This window comes from Oreochromis niloticus, linkage group LG15 (assembly GCF_001858045.2).
Source record: "Oreochromis niloticus isolate F11D_XX linkage group LG15, O_niloticus_UMD_NMBU, whole genome shotgun sequence".
Lineage (NCBI taxonomy): Eukaryota > Metazoa > Chordata > Actinopteri > Cichliformes > Cichlidae > Oreochromis > Oreochromis niloticus.
In genome coordinates, this window is record NC_031980.2 from 32,033,874 (window position 1) to 32,060,490 (window position 26,617).

The 26,617-nt window shown below is 40.5% G+C and overlaps 3 protein-coding genes across 6 annotated transcripts in view; 1 reads left to right on the forward strand and 2 right to left on the reverse strand.

Moving 5' to 3' along the window:
* Window positions 1-1,542: 1,542 nt before the first annotated feature.
* Window positions 1,543-11,454, reverse strand: arrdc2 (arrestin domain containing 2). 3 transcript variants are annotated; one of them, XM_003449031.5, is made up of 8 exons: window positions 11,302-11,454; window positions 10,229-10,483; window positions 4,479-4,696; window positions 4,278-4,380; window positions 3,928-4,184; window positions 3,676-3,838; window positions 3,181-3,341; window positions 1,543-2,911 (listed from the first exon to the last, which is right to left on the reverse strand). In XM_003449031.5, the coding sequence occupies exons 2-8, from the start codon at window positions 10,479-10,481 to the stop codon at window positions 2,858-2,860; spliced, it is 1,209 nt and encodes a 402-aa protein (XP_003449079.1). In that variant the 5' UTR covers window positions 10,482-10,483; window positions 11,302-11,454; the 3' UTR covers window positions 1,543-2,857. The 3 variants fall into 3 exon arrangements, with proteins under 3 accessions (XP_003449079.1, XP_005454093.1, XP_003449080.1); XM_005454036.4 differs by lacking the exons at window positions 10,229-10,483; window positions 11,302-11,454 and adding an exon at window positions 6,058-6,591; XM_003449032.5 differs by lacking the exons at window positions 10,229-10,483; window positions 11,302-11,454 and adding an exon at window positions 6,067-6,575.
* A 5,901-nt stretch (window positions 11,455-17,355) lies between these two features.
* uba52 (ubiquitin A-52 residue ribosomal protein fusion product 1) lies at window positions 17,356-19,397 on the forward strand. Its single transcript, XM_003449030.4, has 5 exons — window positions 17,356-17,509; window positions 17,937-18,048; window positions 18,446-18,532; window positions 18,830-18,932; window positions 19,239-19,397. The coding sequence occupies exons 2-5, from the start codon at window positions 17,946-17,948 to the stop codon at window positions 19,330-19,332; spliced, it is 387 nt and encodes a 128-aa protein (XP_003449078.1). The 5' UTR covers window positions 17,356-17,509; window positions 17,937-17,945; the 3' UTR covers window positions 19,333-19,397.
* A 507-nt stretch (window positions 19,398-19,904) lies between these two features.
* The window catches only part of homer3b (homer scaffold protein 3b), a 49,219-nt gene continuing 42,506 nt past the window's right edge, over window positions 19,905-26,617 (reverse strand). For both annotated transcript variants that reach the window (XM_025898630.1, XM_005454035.4), the window contains 2 exons: window positions 25,924-26,004; window positions 19,905-24,506 (listed from right to left, as the gene is read on the reverse strand). In XM_025898630.1, coding sequence (XP_025754415.1) covers window positions 24,321-24,506; window positions 25,924-26,004 — 267 coding nt within the window. In that variant the 3' untranslated portion in view covers window positions 19,905-24,320. The remainder of the gene's footprint in view (window positions 24,507-25,923; window positions 26,005-26,617) is intronic.

Below are 26,617 nucleotides of genomic sequence, written 5' to 3' on the forward strand. Positions count from 1 at the left end.
GATTGGCACACGCTGAACCAGATGAGCTGGTTTGATACAGCAGGAGCTGAAAATACTTTTAGTGACTCATCGAGACAAATGGAGAACATCGGCTCGCCTGAAAGAATCACGTTATCCACGATTTCAGGAAAACAGCGGATGGCACTTCTGTTTTCTGTGTAGAAGAGTTTGTTTAAACAAAACCGCGGGATCACCGAGAGGTCACCACAGAACATCAGGAAGACATCTGCATGTCACATGTTTCAAATCATTTCAACCTCAAATACAAAAGGTCATTCTAACTTTTAATTTAAACCGTGTCTCTCTTCTCTTCTGCTTTACATTCTCCATGGATTCATATTTTAAAAGCCAGTTCTGAATAAGTCCATCGAGATTAAGGTGAAAACGTGACTGAATTTATCTGTTTACAAGAATGAAGTTTAAGTTTCCTAATGCTGGAAAAGGTTAAACTGTTAAATTCACAACATTTTCAGAAACACCCTGTTTATATTCAGTGGTGTGTATTACAAGACTTCTGCTAGTAACTTCTTTCATTTACAGCTAGAAGATGTATGCGGCCAGTGCATCTTCTTTTTTTCCCAGCACAAAGTAAAATTGTTCTCTGTGTATTGGAAGGGCTGAAATACATGTTGTGCTTATGGCCTTAACTCTTATTTAAATGAGTGAAATATAATTAAAGACAGGTGTCAAAGCAAAACATATCTGTGTACACAAGCTCGCTCAAACAGAACAAGCGCTGTCTGTGCACACAACTATATTAATATTGCTGCTGTCACGTATCCTGCCTTGCCTGGACTTTGAGCATGTGGTGCAGGGCAACATGAGAGGTGTCTTTTTGTTTAAACTATTGCTTTATCTTCTGCTTTTTCATTAGGATTAGTGCTGAACCTAATCTTTTCATCAACTTGTAAGGTTTTGTCTGACGTTTTGGTAAACTCGTGATTAGAAAATGGTTTTACTTTAATTCTACTTATTTTAAAAGTGTGAAGCTTTTCAGCCACACTCGTATCCTGCATCCACACCCCTCTGAACATCCCTCTGTTCTTAATTGCTGTTTGCAGAAGAAACCCTTGAGAATTTCCTCTGCTTTGGCTTTTAGCCATGATTATAGCTACGCTCGTTCGCTCCAACGTGTTACATGTTTATGTGGTGGAAAAAACAAACCAAAAAAATAAAGCAAGAACTAATTATTCGTAAACAAATTCAAAAGTGAAATCCGCAGTGTGGTGTGACTCCATTTCTATTTTGTGGAGCTCCAAAAGCACCGAGAAAAGTTCGATTGCGTAAGTGCGCAATAGTATAAATGTCACTGGCTGAACTTCAGTCTGTAATTATCATTTTGAATCACGGAGCCTAGCTTGTTTCTCCACTGAACCCTGCCCTTGGCAGTAATATAGTTTTGACTCATGGTGTTGGAGATGCTGTTCCAATTCATTGGCACGCAACATTGCTAAACAGAGGCTCTATTATTTTCCTCAAGAAAAAGAAAAAAAGTTGACATCTTAGCGCACGTACCAGTCAAGGAAACGCTGAAGACAAACATCCGTTCAAAAACTGTTTATTAGAAAAAACAATTACAAAAATCTGGGCAATACTGTGAATCAACAATTGCATTTGTATAAAAAAAAAAAAAAAAAAAAATAATACATTCGTCGACTTCAGCCATTAAAGTCACACAGCTGAACCTGAAGACTTCTGAAACTCCTTTTTTTGGAAGTTGAGGAGAAACATAATCCTTGAGAAGGTTTTTTTGGAATGTTCTTTGTCCCTATGTTTCAGTGGCATCTCCACCTAAAGGCTTGACCCACAGCACCGAGGCATCTGGCTCCCACCGAAAGATTCAGTCCACACAGCTTGGAGATCTCCACTCCTCCTGTCCTTTTGTTTAGCAGCTGGGAGAGCTAATCTATGAGCCTTGTGCAACTGGAACCCCCTATTTTATTACCACTGTATTATAACGCCACAGCTATCTAACACTTCAGTGCCTTGAGCCTTGTGTTAACACAACAACGCTCTTGGAATTCATCCACATACATGCTAACTGCTTTTTTTGTTCTAAGTTCTTGCAGAATACATTCAGCTCTATCCAGCTCTGTCCGAGAGAACAGCTCCCTGAAACTCTCATGCAAACTTCAACTGCAGATAATTAAGGCATACATATTTTTTTCCCTTTTACATATTGTTACCTGCATGCGTAAAATATGTCTACATCTTCTTTTCTGACTTTTCTGCTCCACCGTCACACCTACAGATACAGTATGCTCGAGTAACAGAAATCACCGTAGGCACACATTGCATAGTGATGTGTGTTGTTAAAATCTCAGGCATGGGGAAAGTTGGAAACTGAGGGAAATAATTGCACTTCTCTCTTTATGCCACTCAAAGATGACAGTCGGCCATCTTATCAAGAGCGCCTTTTTCAGACATCTGAATGCCAGGTTCAGTTCCAACTTTCCGCCTGGTGAATATCAAGTGATCTCAACCCTTCCCAAAATGTCCCAAACTCCTTGAAAACACAAAAAAAATATATTTATATCTCTTCACGTGAGGGAATCGTTGATTGGGAGGTATTTGTAGCTCACCACGCAGGCGGCCAAAAGTCACTTGGGAAGGACAGGAACCGAAGGAGAGAAGTTGCTTTCCTTTCAGCCAGAACAGGAAAGCGTCCACTTTACTGGACTGGAAACAAAGTGGCACCTCCTCCACTAACATCCAGTTCCTGTGAGCTCCGTCTCCTGGCGCTCCAGTCAATCTGTTAGCAAGTGCTATTAATCAGAGAGACATAATCCGGGAGAAGACAAATCTCTTGATTTGTTTCATTAATAAGGCTGCTTGACGCTCAGGCAGGGCTCTTGGTTCAACATGTCATGCAGCGAGGTCTCATGTTGATGGGCTGAGGGTTGGGGTCAATCTGCAGGAAAGAACAGAAAAACAACATGCATGAGATGAAGGTTGGGCAAGCAGATAATCCAGTCTTTGAATAAAACACTCTTCAATTATGCTCAACCTACACTCTGCTTACACCCACAGATTTGTTTCTATTTAGCTATTGTTACACAACACAGCTGAGATCTCAAGGTTTTGGTAAGCAGGGAATAAAAGGCCTTTATATTTAAGCTTTTATATTGCCACTCAATCTCAGTAAACAACAGGAGTCGCTTCCAGCCAATGGTGACTCACCTCGCTGTACACCGGCGGAGGTCTGAAGCGAAACTCTTGGACAAAAGCCATTAGGGGTCGCTCCAGGATCCCGCTGAGGTCTTCAGCCTGTTGCGAGGCCACGGCGTTGTGGCGCTGCTCGGCCTCCTCCTCGGTCACCACAGAGCTGTAATCTGGAGGAGCTGCAGGGAAAAAACACAGGCGGGATTAGTCCACTCGTCTGACTCGACGGAACAGCACAGGTCCAAACATCGAGCTGCTGACTCATGACTTCATTTTGAAACCCCACGTAACATTAAGCGCCTTTGGCAGTAACAAACACTGATCTGATCCAACATGAGTTTCTGTGGAACCAAAACCTTTGTTTGTACATCTGACTCATGCAGTATTTTAGCTTTCCTGTCAAATCAAAAAGTGGCACGCTCTAAAAATAATACTGGCAAAAAGAAAGAAAAAGTTGTTCGCCATGTGGGGAGTTTTTCCTTTTCTTCCCATAAAGCAGTAGGGGACACTTACGCTCCGGCTGCTCGGGGATGGCCATGCGCAGCCACTCCAGGTTGACGCTGTACTGGCTGCTAACGCTGGATGTCCGGCTGCCAAAGGGATGGAGGGGTATGGTGCCTATGACCAGAGGCAGCTCAAGACACAGCTTGGATGTTCCGGGTACATCAACACAAACCTGACGGGAGGAAAGAGAGCTTTTAATGCTACCTGGACTGACTGCCGACTCAGAACTGCAGCAGCGCTAAAGTTAGACCTGCAGCTTACCTTCAGCATGTACTCCACTTTGATGATACGGCACTGCAGGATGGACGGACCTACGGGTGGGATTTTGATGGCGCGACCGTGCCAGGTTTCCCGACGTTTGGCACCAACGATGTCACCGCAAAGCGTGGCCACGACAGAGCGCTTCTGCTTCATGGTGCCGCGGGCGATGAACGTCTGCGTCTGAATGATAAAAGCTTTGGGGACAACAGATCTGGAGGTAGAGTTGTCAAACTCGGCAAAGACCGGTATCACCTCGCCTGTGGAGAGAGAAAAAGGAAGCTAAGAAAAACAAGACCCTACGAAATGCTTACGCAAAGTTTGAGCACATGGGAAAAGCAGAATGTGCATACCTGGTGTGTAGCCTTTGCGGTCAATCTTTGCAGTTACCGACACCTGCCCAAAGCTGCGGTACCACGCCCGCGCCATTTTATCCTTCGTACCTGCCTGTGGTGCCTGTAGATTATAAAAACCAGTGAGCAAGTTCCATAAAACCCTCAAAATGCATGAATAAATAAATCACAGCGATGAAATGTGAAGTCTGAGGCACTTACCAGTAAGGCTGGTGTGTTAATGTCGATGGGCTCGATGACTGTAAATTCCTTCTTGATTTTCTTGACTGTGGCCCACGGCCTGTGTAGCTTAACTTTGACCCAGTAACGGATGCTGCCATGTTTTCCCTCGAAGGAGGTGACCAGAGTTTCTTCTGGCAGCTGGAAGCTGAATGGAAACTCGTGTCTGCCAGCAGGTAGGACTGTCACTTCACCGTTATCTGAAAGAAAGAGGGGAAAAAACAAATTCAAGGTCAGTCACCTGTTGTTTCATTTTTTTTGTTAATTTCCAAAAACAATTTCTATAACAGAGGAACAGGAGGAAGTTTTACAGCGCAGATGATCAGGTAGCACAGACTTTGTTTTATTTGATGATTTAACGGTATTATAATGTATACTTCATATAACCAGCATCAGCTTTGCTCGACTGTAGAAATAAACCTCGACTTGACAGTTGAATGCGCTCTGATTACCTGAAAACTTATTTATTTGGCATTAAATACCCACTTTTAAAACTATGCAGCACAACAGGCACAAAAGTATTCTTTAGAACTCTACATGAATAACGCTTGTTTCACAGGAACAGATCCGTAAGCCTGTGTTTCTCTGCAATCACATGGTTGCTTCGCTTGCTCAGAGGGGCGGTTCCTTCTCTATTGTGCTGACTGAGAACATGTTTTCCTCGAGCGATGTCACACTGCCCGTCTTTCCTGGGTTCTCTTCACTCTCTTGCAGCACAAATCTGGAGACGTGTGTTTTGGTTTTGCTGAACCTTTGTTAGATGAATGCTCCAATTTCATTTAAACAACACTAACAACATATCAACTTCACGGGTCAAGTAGGCTCCAACAAGAAAGTCTTTCTTGTGCCTATGAGCAAAATCCCCCACAGCAGATTCAGCTGATATGTGCTGTATGATGCGTTTTCTCATTGCTGGCTGCAGGTTTTCACACAACATGCAGCCGAGCATAGAGACTAAACTCGGCAGGAAAACAACTGAAAAATCGACAAAGCCCTTGGCTGCCCATTTCCTGCCTGTACTTTAAACCAAAAACAGCTCCGTGCCCAAATGAATGAAGCCAGAAACACGAGGCTAAGCCAGCATGCAGAGAGGAAAAACAAGCCTGGATTTGCTTTCAATTTGGAAAAGCCAGTGTTACTCATTTTATTTTTTCCACAGATGTTTTGGGGGTGAGGAAGCAGCTGCTGCTCTATGTTCTTTATGTACATGCTCACGTATTCTTCTTCAAGGAAGTAAAAGAAATGAACCTGAATGGTTTTCTTTTTCATTGCCAGAGTTTATACGAGTTGCTGTTCTAGTTTACAATTTTTTAAATCATTCTTAACCAATGCAAAGTCTCCGATCTAAGGTTAACTACAGAAGTGGGGGGACAGTGAGACTTTATCAGACTTCAGCACAGCCACAGAACTCAGCCCTGTCACCATCTCACGCAAACATCCTGAAACACACTATTTTAAGTCTGCAGAAAAACTGTCCCCACACAGATAAGCTGGTTTCACAGTTGTCTAGACCGCTCGATCACGAAGAGGACGGTTAGGCTGCTTGAGTTCACAGACTTACTGGACTGACCTGCCTGCAGCAGCACCTCTCTGCGGTTCAGGTACTCCACTTCGTCGCTGTAGTTCTGGGTGTACGCGGTGCTGGAGCCCGCCGATCGGGACTCGGTCCAGTGCACTTTTGCAAAACCCTCAGCGTGAAGCTTCAGGGAGTCTACCCGACTCTCCCCGGACAGCTCCAGCACCACCCGCCCGGACACCACATCCCCACTGCTGTACACAGGAGGACAGTCCACCTCCGGAGAGTCGAAGACTATGTCAAACTTTTTCAGCTTGTCGAAAATCATTTTTTGCAGGCTTTGCGAGTCCTCTCTGTTCTCAAACGAAAAGAAGTGAGAGATTCCTTTATTGTTCCTTCGCAGAGTGTTTAAAGGGTGCTGAGAGTGGCTCTCCAGGATGCTGCCGCCTACTCTCGTGTGCTCTATAGCTCGATATGATGTTCACTTTCGGACGGCAGCCCTTTTTGCAGGCTGAGAAAGTGGGCGGAGTCTACACATCATTATGTAAGGCCTCAGGAGAGGTTTGAAGGCTGGGCAATGCTGCCTTCAGGAACTCCTCCTTGGCGCTGACCCTTCAGACTGCTGTTGTTGTAAATAAGACAGTCGAGACAGCTTCTTTACTCCGACAACGTAAACAAGAAAACCTATCAGGTTTCAAAAAAGTGGACAGACGAGAACTTAAAGTTCCCAGGATTCAAACAGCACATCTGGTAAACAGCAGGCTAAACCCACTTCAAATACAAATGAGAAACAAGTGGTGCGTCCGTGTTTTTAGGGAGTTGTTGTTGGAGCTCTAATTTGACCTCTTTTCTTTTTCTGCGTGTTTACAAGTTGACCTCCTGCTCCAGGAGGACGCAACAGGTATGAAACCATAGGGATACGTGCTCACAGCGCGGCCCACGAGATGATGTCAGAATTAACATGAGACTGTAATCATGATGAAAATGAAACTGAAAACAACAGCCGCTCATCTGGCCTGCTTATCAAGCAAAAAGTCCCGGCACTACTTTCCATTTTGTCGGGTTGTTAATGTGCAGCAATTCTCCCACACACAGGCACACACACACACACACACACTAAAACGCCCACATTTCCAAACCAAGCCTGAAGGCAGCATAACAAACATGCAGGCTGGGTGTGGAGGCAGTAGAGGGGAAAACGGGGCCTGGGGATGATTGATGGTTACAGGTTCTTAGAAGAAAACAGGCTTACTGGGTATGCCTCGGTCTGGGAGAGACCCTGGACGGCTCAGGGTAGTTTCAGTCGGTACCGAAGCTGTTTACTCCACTTCTCCCCTGTCTCTTTTAACTTACTATTGCAATTCAGTACAAACACAAGCAGTAGTTATTAAAGAAATTAAAGAAAAGTCATAGATGACACGCAAAGAAAAGCTCTGCGACAGTTTAATTATGTCATCAATCCAGACTTCTTTCTTTAAATTTAACATTCGGCTCCAAAAATGTCCGAACAGAGTGATCTGTGCGCAGAAGTGGGGGGTTTTAATCCGCCATCACGGCCACTTTTGCAGGTTCTCTTCATTCAGTCCAAAAGTCCTCAGACAAAAATCAAGTCTGCCCTGTGAAAAACAAACTTGTTTACGTCTTTGTTCTCGGGACGAAGAGTCAGCTCTCTACTGCCATCAACCGATCAGCTCAAGCCCAAACTTAACTTGTAACAAACTAGTTGCATGCAAGGAGTTCCGATTTGGACTAAAAGCAAAGCCAGCACTCCACCTGCTGGTAAGCAGGAGCAGAGCCAGCAGTAAAGTGCTCCATGCGTTAATGCAGAAGGCCATGTGGCTTTCTGCACATGCCTGATAGATCACCCACTGTGCAGATGACTCTGTATGATTACTGTCAGAGGGGAGCTAAGGGGCTCCTCTGTGTGTGGAGCTGCTCACTAAACAAATACACGAACTAAATTATGACACAGCAAATATGCGTCATGTAAATTTCTACTTAATTCACAGAAAACTGGAGAACAATGAGCCTAAAAAAACACTGCAAAAAGAACGGCGAACAGCAGCAGCTGACAGCACGGTAAAGAGGGCGGCGCCAAGGAGAGCCGTGGCTTGTTTTCCTTGTTGCCATAGTGACGCAGGCTGCATTTTTTAAAAACAGCCCCCCTCCACCCCACCCTTTCCCCCTCTTCCTTCCTTTCTTTCTCCTGTCTTCTACTTACTCCTCTTTTTTCTGTCCAGACCACATACAACATCCCACATGTTTAAATGTATATTTACTCCTGTTTTAAACTCCCCAGGTATAAATAAATAAATATATAAAAATAAAAAAGGAAATAGGAAATAGGATTTTGTTCTTGGGAAGATGTAGGACACATATCAGAAGGTTAAGGCTGTGCAAAAATAATTAGCGCTGCTATTTCCTGGAGAGGTCCTGCAAATGTCATTTACAGGACAAACCTCCCAGCGTCTGTGCCAGTGTAACATTATTCTGTACAACCCACACCAGTGCAGAATATACAACTCGTGCAATAAAGTTGTTTTTTTTTTAAAAAACTGCATTTGTTTGGCAACATTTATGAGACTTTTTTTTTCTTTTCTGTGGCTATTAGCAAAGCTAAAGCTGTACCACCAGGTGCATCTTTTATACACTACTTCTATGTCTCTACACCTTATTCACACTAAACTGTTTTTTTAGCTTCACTGCCTAAAATTGGAATTTGCTACAATGATCATTAGGACCAAAAATCTAAACTAATGTGAAATCACATATTTTTGTGAGGATTTGACAGTTATATTGCTGTAGATAGTACACTTAACTTTATGGTATGGTGGGATTTAGAAGTTCAACAGGGTGAAATACCCACAGATAACTCTCCTGTTTGACTAATCATAAATAAATCAATAATAAAATCAAAAGTGTTCTTCCAAAACTGATGAATGAGGTGGAGAAAAATACATTGAGTTCAACTGGAAACCTTTCATTTTGTTGTTCTTTTAGTGATATATATATATATGACTGAGGTGCCTCCATAGTGTAGTGGTAACAACAAATCTCTTTTGCGTTGTGTCAGGAAAGGCATCAGGTCTAAAGTAGACAGTGATATATATGATTTAGGATTAAATGTAGGCTATATAATTAATATGAAAGTAAAAAGAAACATGCTAAGTGCACCTTTAACCACAGTGCAGAAGGCGCAACTGTTGCAGCAGATAATGATGCACTGCCTGGAATTGCAATTTCACTTCAACTACACTGCAGCCGCTGGAATCTAAAACTACTGACATCCAGTTATCTTCCCAAAATATGGAGTCAAACACAGCATCCTATGAAACATTAACCACTGTGTTTATTTACACAGCTACGATGGCCTGTGCTCTCTGTTTCTCAATGCTGTCCACGTTCAGAGAATTCAACACGTTACAGTACCACGTCCAGTACTACGCCATACCCAGTGAACCAACTGCATATGCTTGGAGTCTACACTAATGGGTTTGTGTTTAATGTCAAAGATTATGCTATCTGGCAGATATATCTGGTCGCTCACGTAGGTTTCCGCGCAACACATTTGGCCCAGGTGGCTCCAGTTTGCAAACTGCATCGACTACAAGACGCAGCGTTGACCAGCTGGCACACAAAAGAGCAGATCAGCAGTTTAACACCACATTATTCGGCACAGAGAGAACACTTTTCATCCACCAGGTGCATACATACACTGAAATACAGTCATTATGTTTATATTTAGCAACAGAGCCACAAACTGGAGAATCTTTATTGACAATAAGACTACACAGCTACATTATGGGATAGAAGAAATAGAAAAAGACTATGAGAACGGCATCAGGTTCAACACATATAATGCAAGTATCTTTAAAAGTGCTGTCCTGCCCTTTCCAGCAGTCACAGTTAATAGTTTGTGTGTTCACCACTACTGTCACTGCATCGAGTGCATTAAAAATTAACTAATTTGCTCACTCGGTCATTTTTTTTGTTAAATATAAAGAAGAATGGCAAAAAAAATATTTACTTCCTTGTTGCAACTTTTGGATTATGTGTGAGCCTAATAGTGTGTTTGTGTCCCAACAGAACCTTGAAAAAAAAGACTGTGGAAATTCACCTGGGGATACTTTATAGTCAGAGTGAACATTAACCACTGTACAAATAGAACATTAATTACTCCATGTCAGTAATATCATCTGCAGTCTTTAATACTAACCTCTGATCAGATGCTGTCTCTTCCTGAAATAGGTGACCTTAGAGGTGTAGTCATTATAGACAGAGTTCATGCCACGGTTTTCCAGCCAGTGTGCTGTGGCTACTCCTCGTCCCAGCACCTTCATGGAGTGTACTCTGGTGTTCCTGCGCAGCTCCAGGACCACCTGGCCAGACACCACCTCCCCTCCAGTGAACGCCGCATCAGCCGGACCATCCAGCTCTAGGATGAAGGACTTTATGGAGCTCAGTGCCATTTCTACATGCGAGGACAGAAGAACAGCACATAACGTGCACACACTGTTTACCGAGGTTGAATAGGTTACCACAGTAATGTTGCAAAAGTGTCCAGAACTGGTTTTTGGGTGCTGTAAAAAATGTAGGTCTACTGCAAATAGAAAGAGCCAGCCAGAGTATATATACTATAGTGTCAGCTGGAGACATGAATGCTTCTAAAGCTTCTGTAAACACTAGGGAACCATGACACAAGGAAATTATGCATGATGTCCTATCTGCCATGTTTAAAGGCTGATTTTAAACGTGTACAATGCAATAAATAAAACTCGAATCCAACATACTGCAGTTTTTCTTTCAGAGCTATTTGTAGGGTGGGGTTTGGGTGGTCCTACTTAGGGTATCGGCCAAGATAGCTACTATTATGCGGGCTGTTTTGGTTTACAAACATACTTCATAATAATAAAAAGCTCCAGTGTTTCTGCTCTTTGAACACAAACCAGGCCAAATGGTTACTTGGATGGTTTTACTTACCTGTTTGATCTTGATGTATTTAAATGCAGTCAGCAATACTACAAACACATTTCCCTATAAACACCAAAGCCAAATCTGCTTTGTGTCGTGTCTATAATACTGTAATAACAACCAACTCATGTTTTCTGTTTCTCTTAATGCATTTGGATCAAGTCAAGTTCAGCCTAATATTATTTTCCATTATGCGGCTGCTACGTGTCAAATTTATAAGCGTCCAAAAGAACTGGTTAGAGTTAAGAACCTGAACCGCATCTTATCAAAACAGCTGCGACCTGTGAAGTGATGTTTAAAAGGCTCCTACGAACTCACCGACGGAAGATAAGAGACGTAGAGGTCCTCGCGAGGGTCGACGTGCCTGACTCCGCGTTCGCTCTGACTCAATGAATGTTAAATGGAAGCCCGGGCTTTATGAACGGGGGCAGGTTTCAACGCCCAGATACAAGACAGCTCCGTGCTCTACGCCAATGAAGAAGAGCACATGCTCGCACATGCCCGCCCACTTTGCCGCTGAGGAGGAGGAGTAGGAGGAAGGTCCGCCTGGAGTGTGCTCGCTGTGCATCAGTTAACAAGGTGATTTTTCCCGCTGTACTTACACCGTTTGTAGCATACTTCACCCGTGTTTATGTCTGTATATAAACAAAAAGTGCGTCACTAAGGAGTAGGTTAAGGATAGAGAAGGGTTGACTGCAGGGTTTCATTTTGAAGGCCGTGTGTATTTTTCACTTGAACTGTCAATGCTTAATTCTCTTACTAGTTTTCCTATTTGCAATATAAATACCAAAAAATGTGTAATAAACTTCAACTGTAAAAGCCTGTCTATGATAGTTATGTCAGGCAAACGTGCCTGTACGCATGTCAAGCGTTTAAAAAGGGGGGAGAGAACAAGGCCAGTGAAAAGTGTTTTCTTGTTTTGCATCTCAGTCATGTGTCTCAGCTGAAAGAAGATCTGCTCACATGTTGGTCTAAACTTGATTAAGTTGTGATATGATCATATTACTCACTCGGTTCTTTTTTGTGTTTCCAGAGTTTCGTCAATTAATAATACAAATGTGATTAATAAATCTAATCAAATGTAAAAAATAAAACTATCCTTTGCAGCATTTTCTGTCTAATGTTGTATCAGTGCAATATGCTGTATATTCATTATTTTCATGTATTGGGCTTACATGTCTACAGCAGTTCTGATAAATCAGTGAAATCATAGCTATGCTTCAGAAGCACTCGTTAATATTAAACTTCTATGTCTTGAAAGCTTAATTATTAATCCTTTCCATTTACTTTAAATGCTGATATTTGCTAATCTGGTGTATTCTGGAGTTTAATCTGATATTGCTCTGTCTCCCTGGCTGGCCTACTAACTTTCCAGCCCGTAGCTGGACTGTTGCCTTTCAGGTTGATGAACTCTAGCATCAGTTTGTTTACACCTGCTTGCTTCCATTGCAGGCTTCTTCATTATTACTATTATTATTGTTTTATCAGCAGGGCCTGCTTCTCTGTGTCAAGGCTGTGTATTGCTACAACATGGATTGTTTTTATGGAGTTTTGTGGTCAGTCATGCTTGAAGGAGGGGATGAGAATATTTCTCCGAAACACACGGTAACCTTCTTCTTGGCAGTCAGCGTTGACAGTGTAAACAGGGTGGAAGCAGGACAGTCAGGTTCGAGGCCGCTTTAACTCTGCAAGATATTGCAGCTGTTTAAGCCATCTAACTGCTAAAGCCGCACTTGTACACTGACTCAACATTTCACACCGTGCTAGTGTGGGTAAACATTTATTTATTATGATCAGGCCAGCAAGTTCATGGGAATTCTTCTACAGTTCTCTGAAAAAAAAAAAAAAACACCTGAACTTAACAGATTTGTAATTTTTAAAGCACTCGAGGATCATGGCAAAAGATTAACACGAGGATCCATTTGAACAACAGTACATGTTTGTTTTTTTGTAGAGGCTTGCAGAAAACTTAGTACCTGTGTTTGGCCTTTTTAATCATTTACAAACTACTATGTGAAAACAGTGCATGTTAAATTTTAAAACATGTCTTTATTCATTTTTAGAAACCTTTTTTGAGCAATAACAAAATTAGTAATAATCACATATTCTCTTTAACACTCTTTGTCAACAAAAAATGCTATTCTCAGTCACATGACGCCTAATGAGAGACGTGACTGCAGCCTGTGCGATGCAGGTTCAAGGGTTTGATTGCGTAGTCCTCACTGCTGGTGGTTCTGAAATGCTGCTGGACCAGTGGAAACCTGATGTTGCTCTATTTAAACAACAAAGATCAATAAACAGAATAATCAATATTATTTAATGATTCACAGGATAAGACAAAAACTGAAATAGGATGTATATAATTTGTGCAGTAGTCCAATGCCAGCAGCACTCTTGCCGCTATCAGAGCAGATATCAGTATCCTTCTTACAGTAAAGGGAAGAAATTAATTTTTGCACCCTGTTGATTGACCGATGCAGAGTTGGTCTGTCCGTCTTCAAAGAAGGGTAGTCGTACTTGGTGGTGCTGAGGCCCAACCCTTGTTCTGCCAGACACAATGAAAATGTTTAATATATTCACACATCTCTTTGATCAAGAAAGAAAGATAAAAGAAAAAGTAGTAGTAGCATCAGATATAACACAGGAGGATCATTACATCAAGCTTAACATAGCAAATTACATCATCATCATTAAATGTAAGTCCAGACTCTATGGGTCAAGTTAACCTGAAGTGAAAAACAGCCATTCTTTATCTGTTAGTGAATGTTTAAAATACAAAACCAAGCAGGATCAGAGAAGGAGATTCTGTTGGTGGGGCCTGACATCCTCGCATCCATCCCTTGAGTAGAGAACTAACATTTTGTACTTTTCAATCCAATTCAACTGGAGCTTCTGGGAAATAAACAAAACAGACGAATCCAGGCAGAACACAGACAGAACTGAAGACAGAATAATATAATAGGATTGCATTTTTATCCTAATATTGTATCGTAATACTTTTCATATTAAAAGAAGTTTTTCATTGCACAGTCAACCTGCAGATCATTCAGGTGAAACCCTGTATCAAAATTTAATCCATGACCTCACTCTATTTTTTTAGACTTTTTACTAAGACAGAAAGATTGGAAACATAATATACAGAATAAACACAAAAAGATAATCGTGTTTTAAACTTATAATCAAATATTAACATTTAAACACTGTGTATAGCAGACAAATGCAGACCATCATCAAGTAAAAGTGTTCCTGCTGAGTCATGTCTCCTCAAATTAGACAAAGAGTACGCGTAACAATGAGCATAGCCTTTGGATGCCAGCCTCATTCTTGGTATCCAAGGGCCATGAACTTTTGCTTAGCTTGCTTTAATAATTCCGGTGTTGTGAATTATTAGTTACCAAGAATGAAAACTAGAAAAAAACCCTGTGTGGGCATGGAAGAATATTCTAACCCAGCTTGTGGTAACAAAAGTCCTCCCTAGCTGTGGAGGACCAGGAGTCCTTGGAGCAGTGTTTAAGGCTGAGCTATGCTTGCTCTTTCATCACAGGCTGCCTGTATCAAAAACATAGATTATTTATTTATTTATTTATTTGTGTGGTGGTGAGTTCAGAAACTAGTACTAATTTTCATATTTTGCATCATTTTACCTTTGAATCAACTGGTTGTAAATGTTACTGTACATCTTAAATCTCAAGCAGGACTACTGCATCAAAAAAAGAGCTATAAAGAGAGGCACCAGGCACTATGGCATTAATTGCCTCTACTATTTGACATCTTTGTGTATACAGCCGATGATGTGGAAGGGGTTTTCCAGTGAAGCAGAAAGGCTGCAGACCTGCAGACACCGGGCTGACTGAATGATGTAGCGTGGGTCGTCTGTCTTTCCACAATCTTCACACGATCAAACCCAGAGGCACTGAAGAGGTGTGCTGGAAGGAAACAAAACAACACCGTTATGATTTGTGTGCTGATAACACCCATGTCCTGGAAAGCTTCATGAAAAGGTCAATACTCCTTTCACTTCTGCATCTACTTTAAGTTGATACTCCAGGTCAGACTATGCACACAGCTGACAATAGACCTGAGAAAATGGATTCACTGGAGCAGATGAGGATTTACAGGGAAAACACTAAACTAACTCAGTTATTAATCATGACCTGCAGTTATGGCATTGGGTGCAAATGTATGAGAAACTGTAGTCAGTGTTAGGTTATTTTACCTTTATATTATTTTTTATTGTTAATTTATTGTTAATTTTATTGTTAATTAATTCAGTGTTATAGCAAGATAACATGTGTGACCTAAATCAGGCATAAGGTTGAAAAGTTCAGTTGTTGTGAGAATTCTGAGAATTTACATTTTTTCATGGAAATTTCTATCAGAGTAAATATTTGTCCTACTAGAACAGTTTACATCAAGCAGTTCAGATTTTCATCCCAGCCATGTTGTTATCAGAATATAAAGCTATCATCGCGATGTCTCGTGACGTAAGAGATGCTGCACCCACTTTATTACCCATTTCACTGATTGAGCAGCCCTGCTCCAAGTTCCCTGAAAGGTGTTGTTGTACTCGGAGACAAAGCTGTGATCACGCACGTCCCTTTTGTTTGTGGGAACGCTGTCTTCTACAGAGAAATGAATGATTTTGTTAAACATTACATTCTCCAGGATTCATAGATGAGTGCTCACAATCACAAGAGGTCTCATACCTGTTATTCGTCACAAGGTGATGTCATTGAAATGATGGCATTTTGAAAAGGTTTGCCTTCTTCTTGAGAATAAACACCCAGGTCTGATGAATATTCATGTCAGTCAAATGTCACTTTAGCAAGGAGTTCATAATCTAACGTGGATTTTTCAATTTAACCAGAAAACGCAAAAAAACATGAATCTGAATATATTTTAATTGTATATATATATATATATATATATATATATATATATATATATATATATGTATATATATCTGTTTGCATCTTGAAGTTAGTATTATGCATGGCACGTGCGATGAGGGGAATCTGTGGCAATGAGTGATGCTGGTAGGACACCACTGTCTCTCTGAAGTACTCAGTGTACCCCAAGTCCTTGGCATGCCCCTTGGCTGGGACGGGCTGATGACATGGCTCTACCTTCTTTAAATTAAAATGCTGGAAGTCCTGTTGGAAACAGGTTGAGTATGCATCTGGAACGTTTCTGTACAGAAATGGGATGTTGGTCGATGGGAGCAGCTCTTTCCCCATTCGAGGGGCTGAAATCAGTGTGTTCTTCAACAAGACAGTCATACTTAAAACCACAACTGTCCTCTTCGAGTTACTGTAAATTGCTTGTTTAGCATAAATATGATTCTGAAGCAGGTAAGGAAATGCTGCAATGCTTCACCATAGAAACGTCTGTGCTGTGGAACATGGTAATGTTGATACTGCTGCTTGCTGCTCCTGCAGAGAAAAAAATAAATACTGTGGTGTCCTGTTACCTGTCAAAAGACAGTGAATGGAGTGGACACAAAATTATTCAGTAGGAAGATGTATTTCCATAACAAAGACATGTAAAATGTCTGTGTTATTTTAGGTATGAAACTTTTCCAAAACAGAAAAATGCCTTGCTGAGGACACAGTAGACTCCTCTTTGCTTTTTCTTTGGTGGCGTTAACTCTATAAAGTCTTGTCTATTGGTATCATAATACATAATCATAGATAATAAAAATGCATTAGGCAGTTATTTGAATAAATGTATTTTTTATTTTTTTATTTAAACTCATTTAAAAAATATGGGCATAAGCTTAACAGTCTATGTTTTGAAATGATTAAAATATAAAACAAAATAACCCGTCTTTGTCTCAAAATAAGCTAAAAAGCTTCTTTTTCAACAGTTCAGCATTACTGTAGATTACCTAAAATGTCCTTTTGCAATACCGCATGATTATTTCAGCATGACAGTGGAAACATAGGCTTTAGGAAGCATTTTAAATAATAGGAGCTCAGTTAAAATACAGAATATATTTAAAAAGCTTTGATAAGACACTAAATTCAAGCTAGATATGGAAATGCATACATATGAAACAGCAGCCTCTTTTTTTCATTCATACGGGTTGTCGGTGATCGCAGTCACTTCCAGTTCTTCAACAGCAGGTGTCCGTCAAAGTTCATTTTTGACCAGTCTGAATCTTCACAGGCTCATATAATTCACAATGAGAGTTGACAATCTGGCAAACTTTATATTCGCTTATTTTATGCCGTTATTATTTAATTAACTGAATTCTATGAAGTGTCAGCGCGAATTGCACTGCTCGCTCGAGTTGTCTGTTTATAAGCCTCCGTGGTGTGCAGATCTGATTATTACAGCGCTCGTCGGGGCTAAATGAAAGGGGAAATATCTAAGAATTTTTCATAATGAAAAAATAAAGTTTTTAAAATGTAAACACTTTTAATGTAACACATTTTATTCGCAAAGAGATAGCAAATCAGGAAGTGACGTATTTCAGCGTCAGCCTCTTCCGCTCTCTTTTCGTTGAGGCTCAGCTAGCGGCCGGGTGGGTACACGTTTTGTTCAGCAGTATTTATCGTTTTTAAGATTATAATAAATGTTTGAATTTGACTAAAACAATATCGTTTTCATCGTTTAATGACAGCGTGTCTATTTGATGTAGTCTTACATTAGTTTCAACGAATAAAATTGACATAATTGTGATTAAATTCCGTCCTAACGGTAAGCATGTGGCAAGGCCTGCAACGAGCCTCTTCTGCTAACGCTTGCTAATGTAATGCTATATTACCAAAAGCGTCGATAGTCGGCAAAATGATGAAAAAAGTTTCTTTGTTAGGATAAAAATTGCGAAAGTTTTTATGATCTAGCTTTATTATTCACCTCGCAGGCGATTCGGTTTTTACTGTGGTCAGTCAGCGAGCTAACTAGCTACACGGCTAAAATTAAAGCTAACGTCATTTTTCTGTGAACAGCCTGCAAACATGCAGATCTTCGTGAAGACATTGACGGGGAAGACCATCACCCTTGAGGTTGAGCCCAGTGACACTATTGAAAATGTCAAGGCAAAGATTCAGGACAAGGAAGGTGAGCTAACACGTCTAATGTGACGTTTGTGACTTATTGAAAAATAGTTGGGTGCTCAAGATGTAAGTGGTCTACACCTTAAATAAAAGGGAAAATTGGAGTAAGCCAGACTCTACGTTTTAATACATGAAACTGCGTACTGGGAGATATTTCGTGTCCAGAACTCTAGTGGCTGTGGTTTTGGATTACAAACGTGGGTTCTTTGCCTTTTGAGACTACTATTACTGGCTTCAGGTAAAAGTTGAAACAGATTTGCATTCAAAACCACACATTAGACCACAAAGGTGACCCAGATGGACACGTTTGGAGCAAACGGTGAAGTGATTTAGCTTTATATTCTGTTGTAGTTATTGTTTGTGATAAAGTGCAGATTGGTTGACAAGTGTTGTGTTTACAGGAATTCCCCCTGATCAGCAGCGTCTGATCTTTGCTGGCAAACAGCTGGAGGATGGCCGCACACTGTCCGACTACAACATCCAGAAAGGTAATGGCTGTGTTGTTTCTGGAATTTGCAGTAGCACACAGTAGACAAGCTCCCTATTATAAAAGCGTTCTGAGAAAGTACTCATTAAATTTGTTTTGTATCACAAATGCGCTTTGTTTGCAACAGTTGCCAGTAGTTTGTATTTAACGCCATGGTATGGTGTCATTATTTCTTTGTTAAATGATTTTTATTGGTTGATTTTTAAATAACCAAGGTGTGCGTCAGTTTTCCTGGTAGAGCAGGTTTTCTATTTAAATATAAATTTGACATTAACATGATGTCTTTACTGTTCATCAGAGTCTACTCTCCATCTGGTTCTGCGTCTGCGTGGTGGCATCATTGAGCCCTCACTCAGGCAACTGGCCCAGAAATACAACTGCGACAAGATGATCTGCCGCAAGTAAGTCCAGTCCTAAGTATGAAAATCTGATTATCCTCAGGCCTGCTCTTATTTCTGCTGATATACATTTTAAATATATAATTCAGTGTTGGTAGAGGACCTTATAAACTACATTTGGAGGTCTTTGTATATATTTGAATTGAGAAATAATCAGGTAGATAGAATTACTTTGGTTTGGTTGCACAGTGCTTTAGTGTCACCTGAAATGGCAATTGGGAACAGCTGACCTTAGTTTTTGGCTGTAGTGGGTTTTCTCAGGGTCTCGGAATGGTTTTTAAATTGGTACGCTGACCTTTTGTTTTTCAGGTGCTATGCCCGTCTGCACCCCCGTGCTGTCAACTGCCGCAAGAAGAAGTGCGGACACACCAACAACCTTCGTCCCAAGAAGAAGCTGAAATAAACATTTACAACTAAATTGGCACTCTGTGCTATTTTGTGTTAAAATAAATGTAGAAAAAAAACTGCTGCTTGTCTGATTTGTTATTTAATGAAAATGTAAGAGGTGTGTGTTTGTTAAATTCACCCAAGAAAAGTGACCATAAGGCTGTGTTGGCTAAATTAACTGCAGCAAGGTGAAGCTGGCTATTGTGATTTAACAAGAGTTCCCAAGTAAGTCCTGGGATACTCATGAAACCTCCTTTATGGATCTGGTTTAGGATTAAATTTAAGCTGTATTCCAAAACTAGATGTTAATTTTGTGTAGTTTACAACAAAACCACATGTCACGTGTCAATTGACAGCTATGTTCGGCAATAAAATACGCAGCTGGTATAGTGATTTAGAAGCTAGTGTGCAGGTTTTACCTGGCTGATGATTAAAAACAAGTTTTCCCACTGGTTACTTAACCCAAGCAACATGGAGGGAATAGTGGACTTTAACTGTTTCATAAATACAAAAAGTGGAAATCTGAGGATTAACAAATAGGTTTTCAGGGTTTGTTTGTTTTTTTTAATCACACAAGAACCACAGCAGTGACTTTGCATGACAGTTTTAATGTTTAAAACATTATATACAAATCCCATACAAGCACCTGCTCTCCTCAGATTCAGTTTTTGTACCTTCCTTGTACTTCACAACACTTCAATGAGACTAACCTGAACTAAACTATTCTGAGGTATTTAGTCATACTGAAAGGTTAAATGTCTCAGATAGCAATGAATGATGGGTAAAAGCTGATATGAGATGAAGATCGGCGGCACTCATAAATTGGCTGTTTGTCGATTCCAGTTGTGGCTTCTGTTGGACATCTTTGGTACTGCGTTCTCTCAGAGCGGGCAACAGACGGTTTTTAAAAAGTTCTTATTCCACGGTATTTTTGGAGGAATCCACACTCAAGTTCAAAAATATATCCTTCAAACATCTGCATTTCACAAAATGTATTATGAGACTTTACAATATAGGGTATCAAAGTGTATTATTTACTCTTCAGGACAGGCATATTTGAACAGAACCATAAAGTGCAGTAGTAAAACGTGGTTTATCATTGCAGCCACAGATGATGATAATAAAACACCAAATCTCTAAAAGGAGACGGAAGTGCAATTTAACTCAACAGGTCCTGAAATATGAGGTGGGTTGCTCCTTTGATGTGATGTAGCTACACAATAATACTGCACATTAGTCAGTTTTAAGATCACTGATTATATTTTGTATCATAATCACGTGTTGTGAAATGCTTATCCTTATTCTAAAAGGAAAATATTTACTCTTGCAGCACACAAGAAATACTCCTAATGCATTGACGCAGTGTTATTGTGCAGCACTCAAACACAGGAATAAGGCTGTTTGAAGCAAAGTTTCTGATATCATTCATGTGGAGCTTATTGAGAGGAGCCGCTAGCCTGTTTTCTTCATGCTTACTAAAGGCTGGTAGCAAATTCGCATAATCTAGTGGAGCGATGACAAAAAATGCAAACATAAGACTTTGCAGAGGACTCATTATCTACAAAGTGCTTGTATCAACTATTAACAGGCAATTAAGATAGAATTTTTTTTATTGCTAATTTGTTAATTGTTGCATGTAGCAGCTGATGTTAGAAACCCCCAGACCTTTTGTAACTTGTCAAAGTGATGAAATATCAGTCTTTATACCAAGTGTTAATGTGATAATAGCAATATAATGCAGAAATGTGGCATTATTAACATATCTAGTGCATTCAGAAGTAGAACTGCTGCTGCAATTCTTTTGATTATCTGCACTAAAACCTAAGAGAATCCTAAATCAGTATATCATATACACGGTCAGCTGAACATGCTATAACACTAACAAGGAAAGTAAGAGGGGGTAATAACGGGATGCTATTACATTATATTGTAGTTTATTACATTAACACATTTCACAATTTGACATGTTACGATTCTGGCAGTCACTACATCACCAGCTGCAAAGACCTGCACCTTATTTGTACCTAGACTATTACTGTCATACGAAGAAATCAATAACTCATTACAGGGCAAGAAGCAAAGATCGATAGATATTGTGCATCAGAAATTCTCATACAGCGCTGACAGACAAGTCAATTAAGTACCAATTTACTAAAATTTCTGCAGTTGTGCTTTTAACTGGAGCGGTCCGAGGTTACACGCACACATCATCGCAGGTTTCACCATTTATGTGAGGACACTCGTTCTCCCTAACCTTACTGTTATTCCAATATTAACATAAAAACAAAGCCTTAAGGGACATTTCGCCTCAAAATAAGATACATCTATAGTTTTATTTATCCATCTAAATCTATTTGACCTCAGCTGTAGACATATCTACTTTCTCATCTTACTATAATACACAGATTTTATCATAATATGCAAAAATTTGTTTCCTCCAGCTCCTTGTACACGACCAGTACTTGAGTAACTAAAGTTGGCACACAGGTACATCCTAGGAAGGTTCTTATCCATATCACATGACAGCCACCTAGTAATGGGTTAAAACAACCTGTTTCGGGTTTTCTTTTAGCATTTAACACCTTAAAAAAACATCAAATCTTATTATTTCATAACAATAGCATCTAATTTATATCCAAAAAGTTTCAATTGTTTATGATATAGTATAAGTTACCTGGCAATCACCTAGCGACAGGCATTTAAACTGACCTGATTTTAGCCTTTACACCCTGTAACACAGCAAACAATCCTACAGCTCAGGCATGTGCTAGTTAATATAATAGAACTAAAAGGCAGTTTTACCTTGTGAGCAGATTGATGTAGGATTTATATTCTGTCTACTTAACCAAGCCTATCAGCTGTATCACTGGATCTACCTGTAATGAGAAGTTTCTACTCACAACAGCGTGACAGCATGTAAACGTTAACAGCAGCCTCCTCAGCTCTATTGTAAACTTGACTAGCTGCAATCTTCGTTTGGTTGGCGAGTGCACAGAAAGAAACTAACTCCTACAGAAACCTGCTCACACAAAAGTAACAGGGTCAAAAGTTCTGATATTTCTTTGATTTTAAATGCATCGTTTGTGTTTGTGGTCATTATGTTCAAGAGAACGAATAGATGTCTGAAGCAGATACTTCTAATTCTCACCCTCACCAGAGTAAAAACATGTAAATTTTGGGGTTATCTGTCCCTTAAAAGTACCCTTTAAAGTTGTTAGGGTCGTTCCAAATGTCCTCACATCAATGGTTTTGAACCATTATTGGTAAACACACACACGCGCACACAGCTTCACATTTCTTGGCAGGTATGGGGCTTCTGCAGAGCTCATGCAGGGCTCTTGTAGTGATCTACTCTGCAGCTCCACTGAGCCTCTCTCTAGGGTTATTACTATTATGGTAACTGATAGTGTTAAGCAACAAGGAAAAAGTACATTAAGCAGAATTGTTGTATAACTTTGTGAACACGGACAAATGTAAACAAAATAAAACTTGGCACACACGTTGTCAAGTGCAATCTCAGTGTCCGGGTGGGAAAACATCACGTGTACAGACCACCGCTGCTGATCTTACTGTCCATAACAAACTCAGTTCCTGCAGCTTGAATTTTGCAACATTTGTGGCCATTTTCTCCATCCTAACTGCGAGTAACTCATCGATGAACATAAATAATAGAGTAAGTGGTGAGAAAGAGCAGTCCTTATAAAACATGAACAAAAACAATTGTACGCTGGCGATGGAGGAGACAGAATGGGAGCAGGTTGTTGCATCTCTGAGTTTGTAGATGTTCGGGCTGGTGTCAGACCACTCTAGGCTGATGACGGTGAACTGGAGCAGAGTTTACTCAGGGCCCTTGCTTCCATAGGCTCTTACACAGCTCATACCTTTAGTGGGTGCATCTCCACAGTATCAGCAGAGGATCGTTTTTAAAAGCAGACATGACAAATACGTAAATTTAAGAACTGAAAAAAGAGAAAGCGCTTCTGCCAAAACTGCACTGAAATAAGCATTTATGGAAAGCCACTTTGTTTCTATGACCCAAACATCGAGATTCATGAAAAGTTGCTTGTGTTTAATGTAGCTATAAAATATAAAAGCAGATTATATTTGATTTCACAGCTCTCCCACGGTTGATGAAACCCTTGCTCTTACAGTGCTGCAGTTTTCATGGTTCGAGGGTTTCAGACTTCCTACTTTGCAGGAAAACAGAACAGTACAAACCCTGTCAGGTAAAAATCTTCCTTCAATATGTGCCTTTGCAAAATTCTACGGTAATCAACTCAGGGTGTTTTGTACCATTAGGTTGAAATGCTTCACCTCTCCTCTTTTTTACTGAAAATCACAAGGTCAGACTTTGACAAAGGCCACTTTCAGACATGCACTTCTTTCCATTTGCCGCATTGGTTTATATCCAAATGAACACTGCGGTAACTTTTCTATGTTGCGACTGCAATCCTACTAGGGTGGACCGAGTAACATTTACACATCACTTTAGCATAGCAGAGGGAAAAAGAGGACAGGGTTCGCCAAGACGCAAGGTAATCTGAGGAATGCAGTGTGGAGGGTGATGCAGGAGGCTCAGTACAAGATCTCTTTTTACTCAGTGAGGTTTCAGCATTGGCAGAGTGTGTTTAAGTCACTAAAACTCTCCAATCCTCCATGTATTGCAAAGATTGCATCACTTTGTGGGTACGTTCGAGGGAAGCCATAATGTAAATCTGACTCATGTCTGAATGAGGAGACAAAAAAGTGTGAAAAGTGCTCATTTTTATGGCACCAGCAACAGAAGGGCTTTTATATGAATGGTGTGAATGGCAAACAGCACAGGTGGTTTGCTCTGCACATAGCACCTTTAAGAGGTTTCCAATGCTGGACTGATGGTGAAAAACAAAGAAAGTTCAACTATAGTGTGTTTGCCTCCATGTTGCTCCGATCTCGTCTCTGCTGTTAGATCAGTTAAACTGGAGGGAACGAGACTGTGGAGATGCACCCCAGCTCCTGCTGTGGCTACTTGCTGACCAGTTTTGCCAGACTCTCTCTAACGTTGTTCAGGTCGCCGATTTTGATGTCCAGAACGTCAATGATCCGTCGTACCTCGACCTCCGCATGCGCCTGCTCCTCCCGATTGGAGGCCAGTGTTTTTTCTGCGCTTTGAACGCGATCCTCCAGCTCCACATTTCGTCTCTCCAGATCCTGCAGACGCACAGTTATTAATTCAGGTTTTCATTTTTCACTTTTCATTTAACCCAGTAATTGCTACCAAAAGTGCATATTTTGTATTGAGAAACACATCTTTCCCACATTCTTATCCACAAAATGCCATAAATCTTTAATACAATGTTTCTGCAGGTATTTTGCAGGTTTCTGCAGAATATGTTGACAAGATTGACAAGTTATGTTTTGGGAAAAAACAATCACAATTAACAGAGTAGAAAAAGTACAGGCCTTTATGCCTTTATATTGTGTTTCTATACATTTAAACTTCAGCAGACATGGTGTTTAACAGACGTACTGTAGGGAGATACTGCGGCTGCTGACTGCTATAAAATTTGCTAAAAAACTCCTCTCGGAGTAATTCAGTTTAAACTGTTTATACTCCAAATTCAAATCTGCAGTTTCCTGTTTTATGGGGTAATTCTGTATGCGAAAAAGCACCGATGAATACTTTATGGAATAAATCCAAGGACAGCAAAGGTCAAATATGAATACAGATAATTCACAACTGACACCCCCGGTAAGAATGATAGAGGACCTAATAAAAGCTATGCAATATGCATCAAGTCTCATCTCAAGCATTAAGAAGGAAATTCAGTCCAATTTGTTTTCTCCTTGGAGCCCTCAGATCACCTTTGCAGATTCTTTGCCACACTTACTCTTGTCTGAACTGTACGGTCTCTTTTATAGCTGTCCCTGATTATTCATATCCCCTGGCTTGGGTAACAGCAAAAAGACATTTATATGTAACAGATCATGAAAACTGCCAAATAAAAAGAAATCCTTTATTAGGACTAGAGTGCTTTAGGTCAGTGTCATGCACTATCCTCTAGAGGTTATGCAATAAAAGTAGAGGTGAGGTGAAACAGTGTAACTATTTTAACAGTTTATTGAAGAAACGAATCCCTTTTATGTCTGGTTGTTGTGGAAAATCACAGCTGGTCAGCTAGCGGCACCAATAATTTTCCATTTTGAAGACTTTGACACACATCAGTCAGCCTGGTGAGCATTTTCATTGCTTATCAGGTTGACGGATGTCACACTTGCAATTTAATATAGGGATTCATTATTTTAACTATACAGTACATTAATCTGCTGATGACTTTCTAGAACGAGTGGTTACTTATTAGCCAACATACCATCAGAAAACTGAGAAATATAAAAGCATATTCTACCGACCTAAAAAGTGACATCATCAAATGTAATCTTTTGTACAGCAAAGAGTAAAAAAGTCCTAAAATGTTCATTTTACTACAGCGCGAGGAAGAAAATCAGCAACTTCAGAACCGATAGTTGTTGAGCTATAAAAATGTGTGACATTTTCCACAAATGTGTTATTTGTGCAGCACAACAAAGTTGTCCAATTTGATGAGTCAGTCACAAAACTGCAGCTTACCTTAAGTCTCTGCATGGCCTCCTCCCTCTCCCTTTCTAGCTCGCCAACATCTGTTTTCTTGCTCTGTAGATTGTGAATTTCCTGAAAACACAGTAACTCCAAATAATTACAACACTGTCTTTCCGATTCGTGTACATCAATGTCCCGAGGACAAGCGGCGTTCCTCGTTAATTTTATAAAGGGGGTCAGCGATAAGATTTGGGATGCCTTCATCTTCTTGGGAAGAAGGGAGGGAAACATGCCACTGTGACCTTGCATGAATCCGGCTGCCAAAAGTGGACTGTGTTTAAACGAGGGGACAGATGTGGTTATGGTAATGAAGCTGGCAGAGCGCAGCGGGCTGCTTGCAAAGGAGCATTTTGCTTTTATTTATCCAGAGGAAACGTTTCTTGGCTCAGCGTGTCCTGCGTGCATTAGCGGACATTGATTTTACCCACAGATACATGCAACGTTTGACAAGATGATGTGTGTTTTAGAAAAGTTACAGATGCCATCAGAAATCTGTCATTCAGCGCGGAGGTGGCGGCTCGGAACATCTACATCTGGAGTCTCAGCGTTGCTCGGTCGTGTTCTGTAAGACTGTGACATTTTATCAAAGCACTCTTCAGCGTGATCAAAGCGACAGACACGACAGAGCCTCAAAGCTGAATCCAGATCTTAGCAGACAAACAAACAAAAAAAGCCAGTGAACACA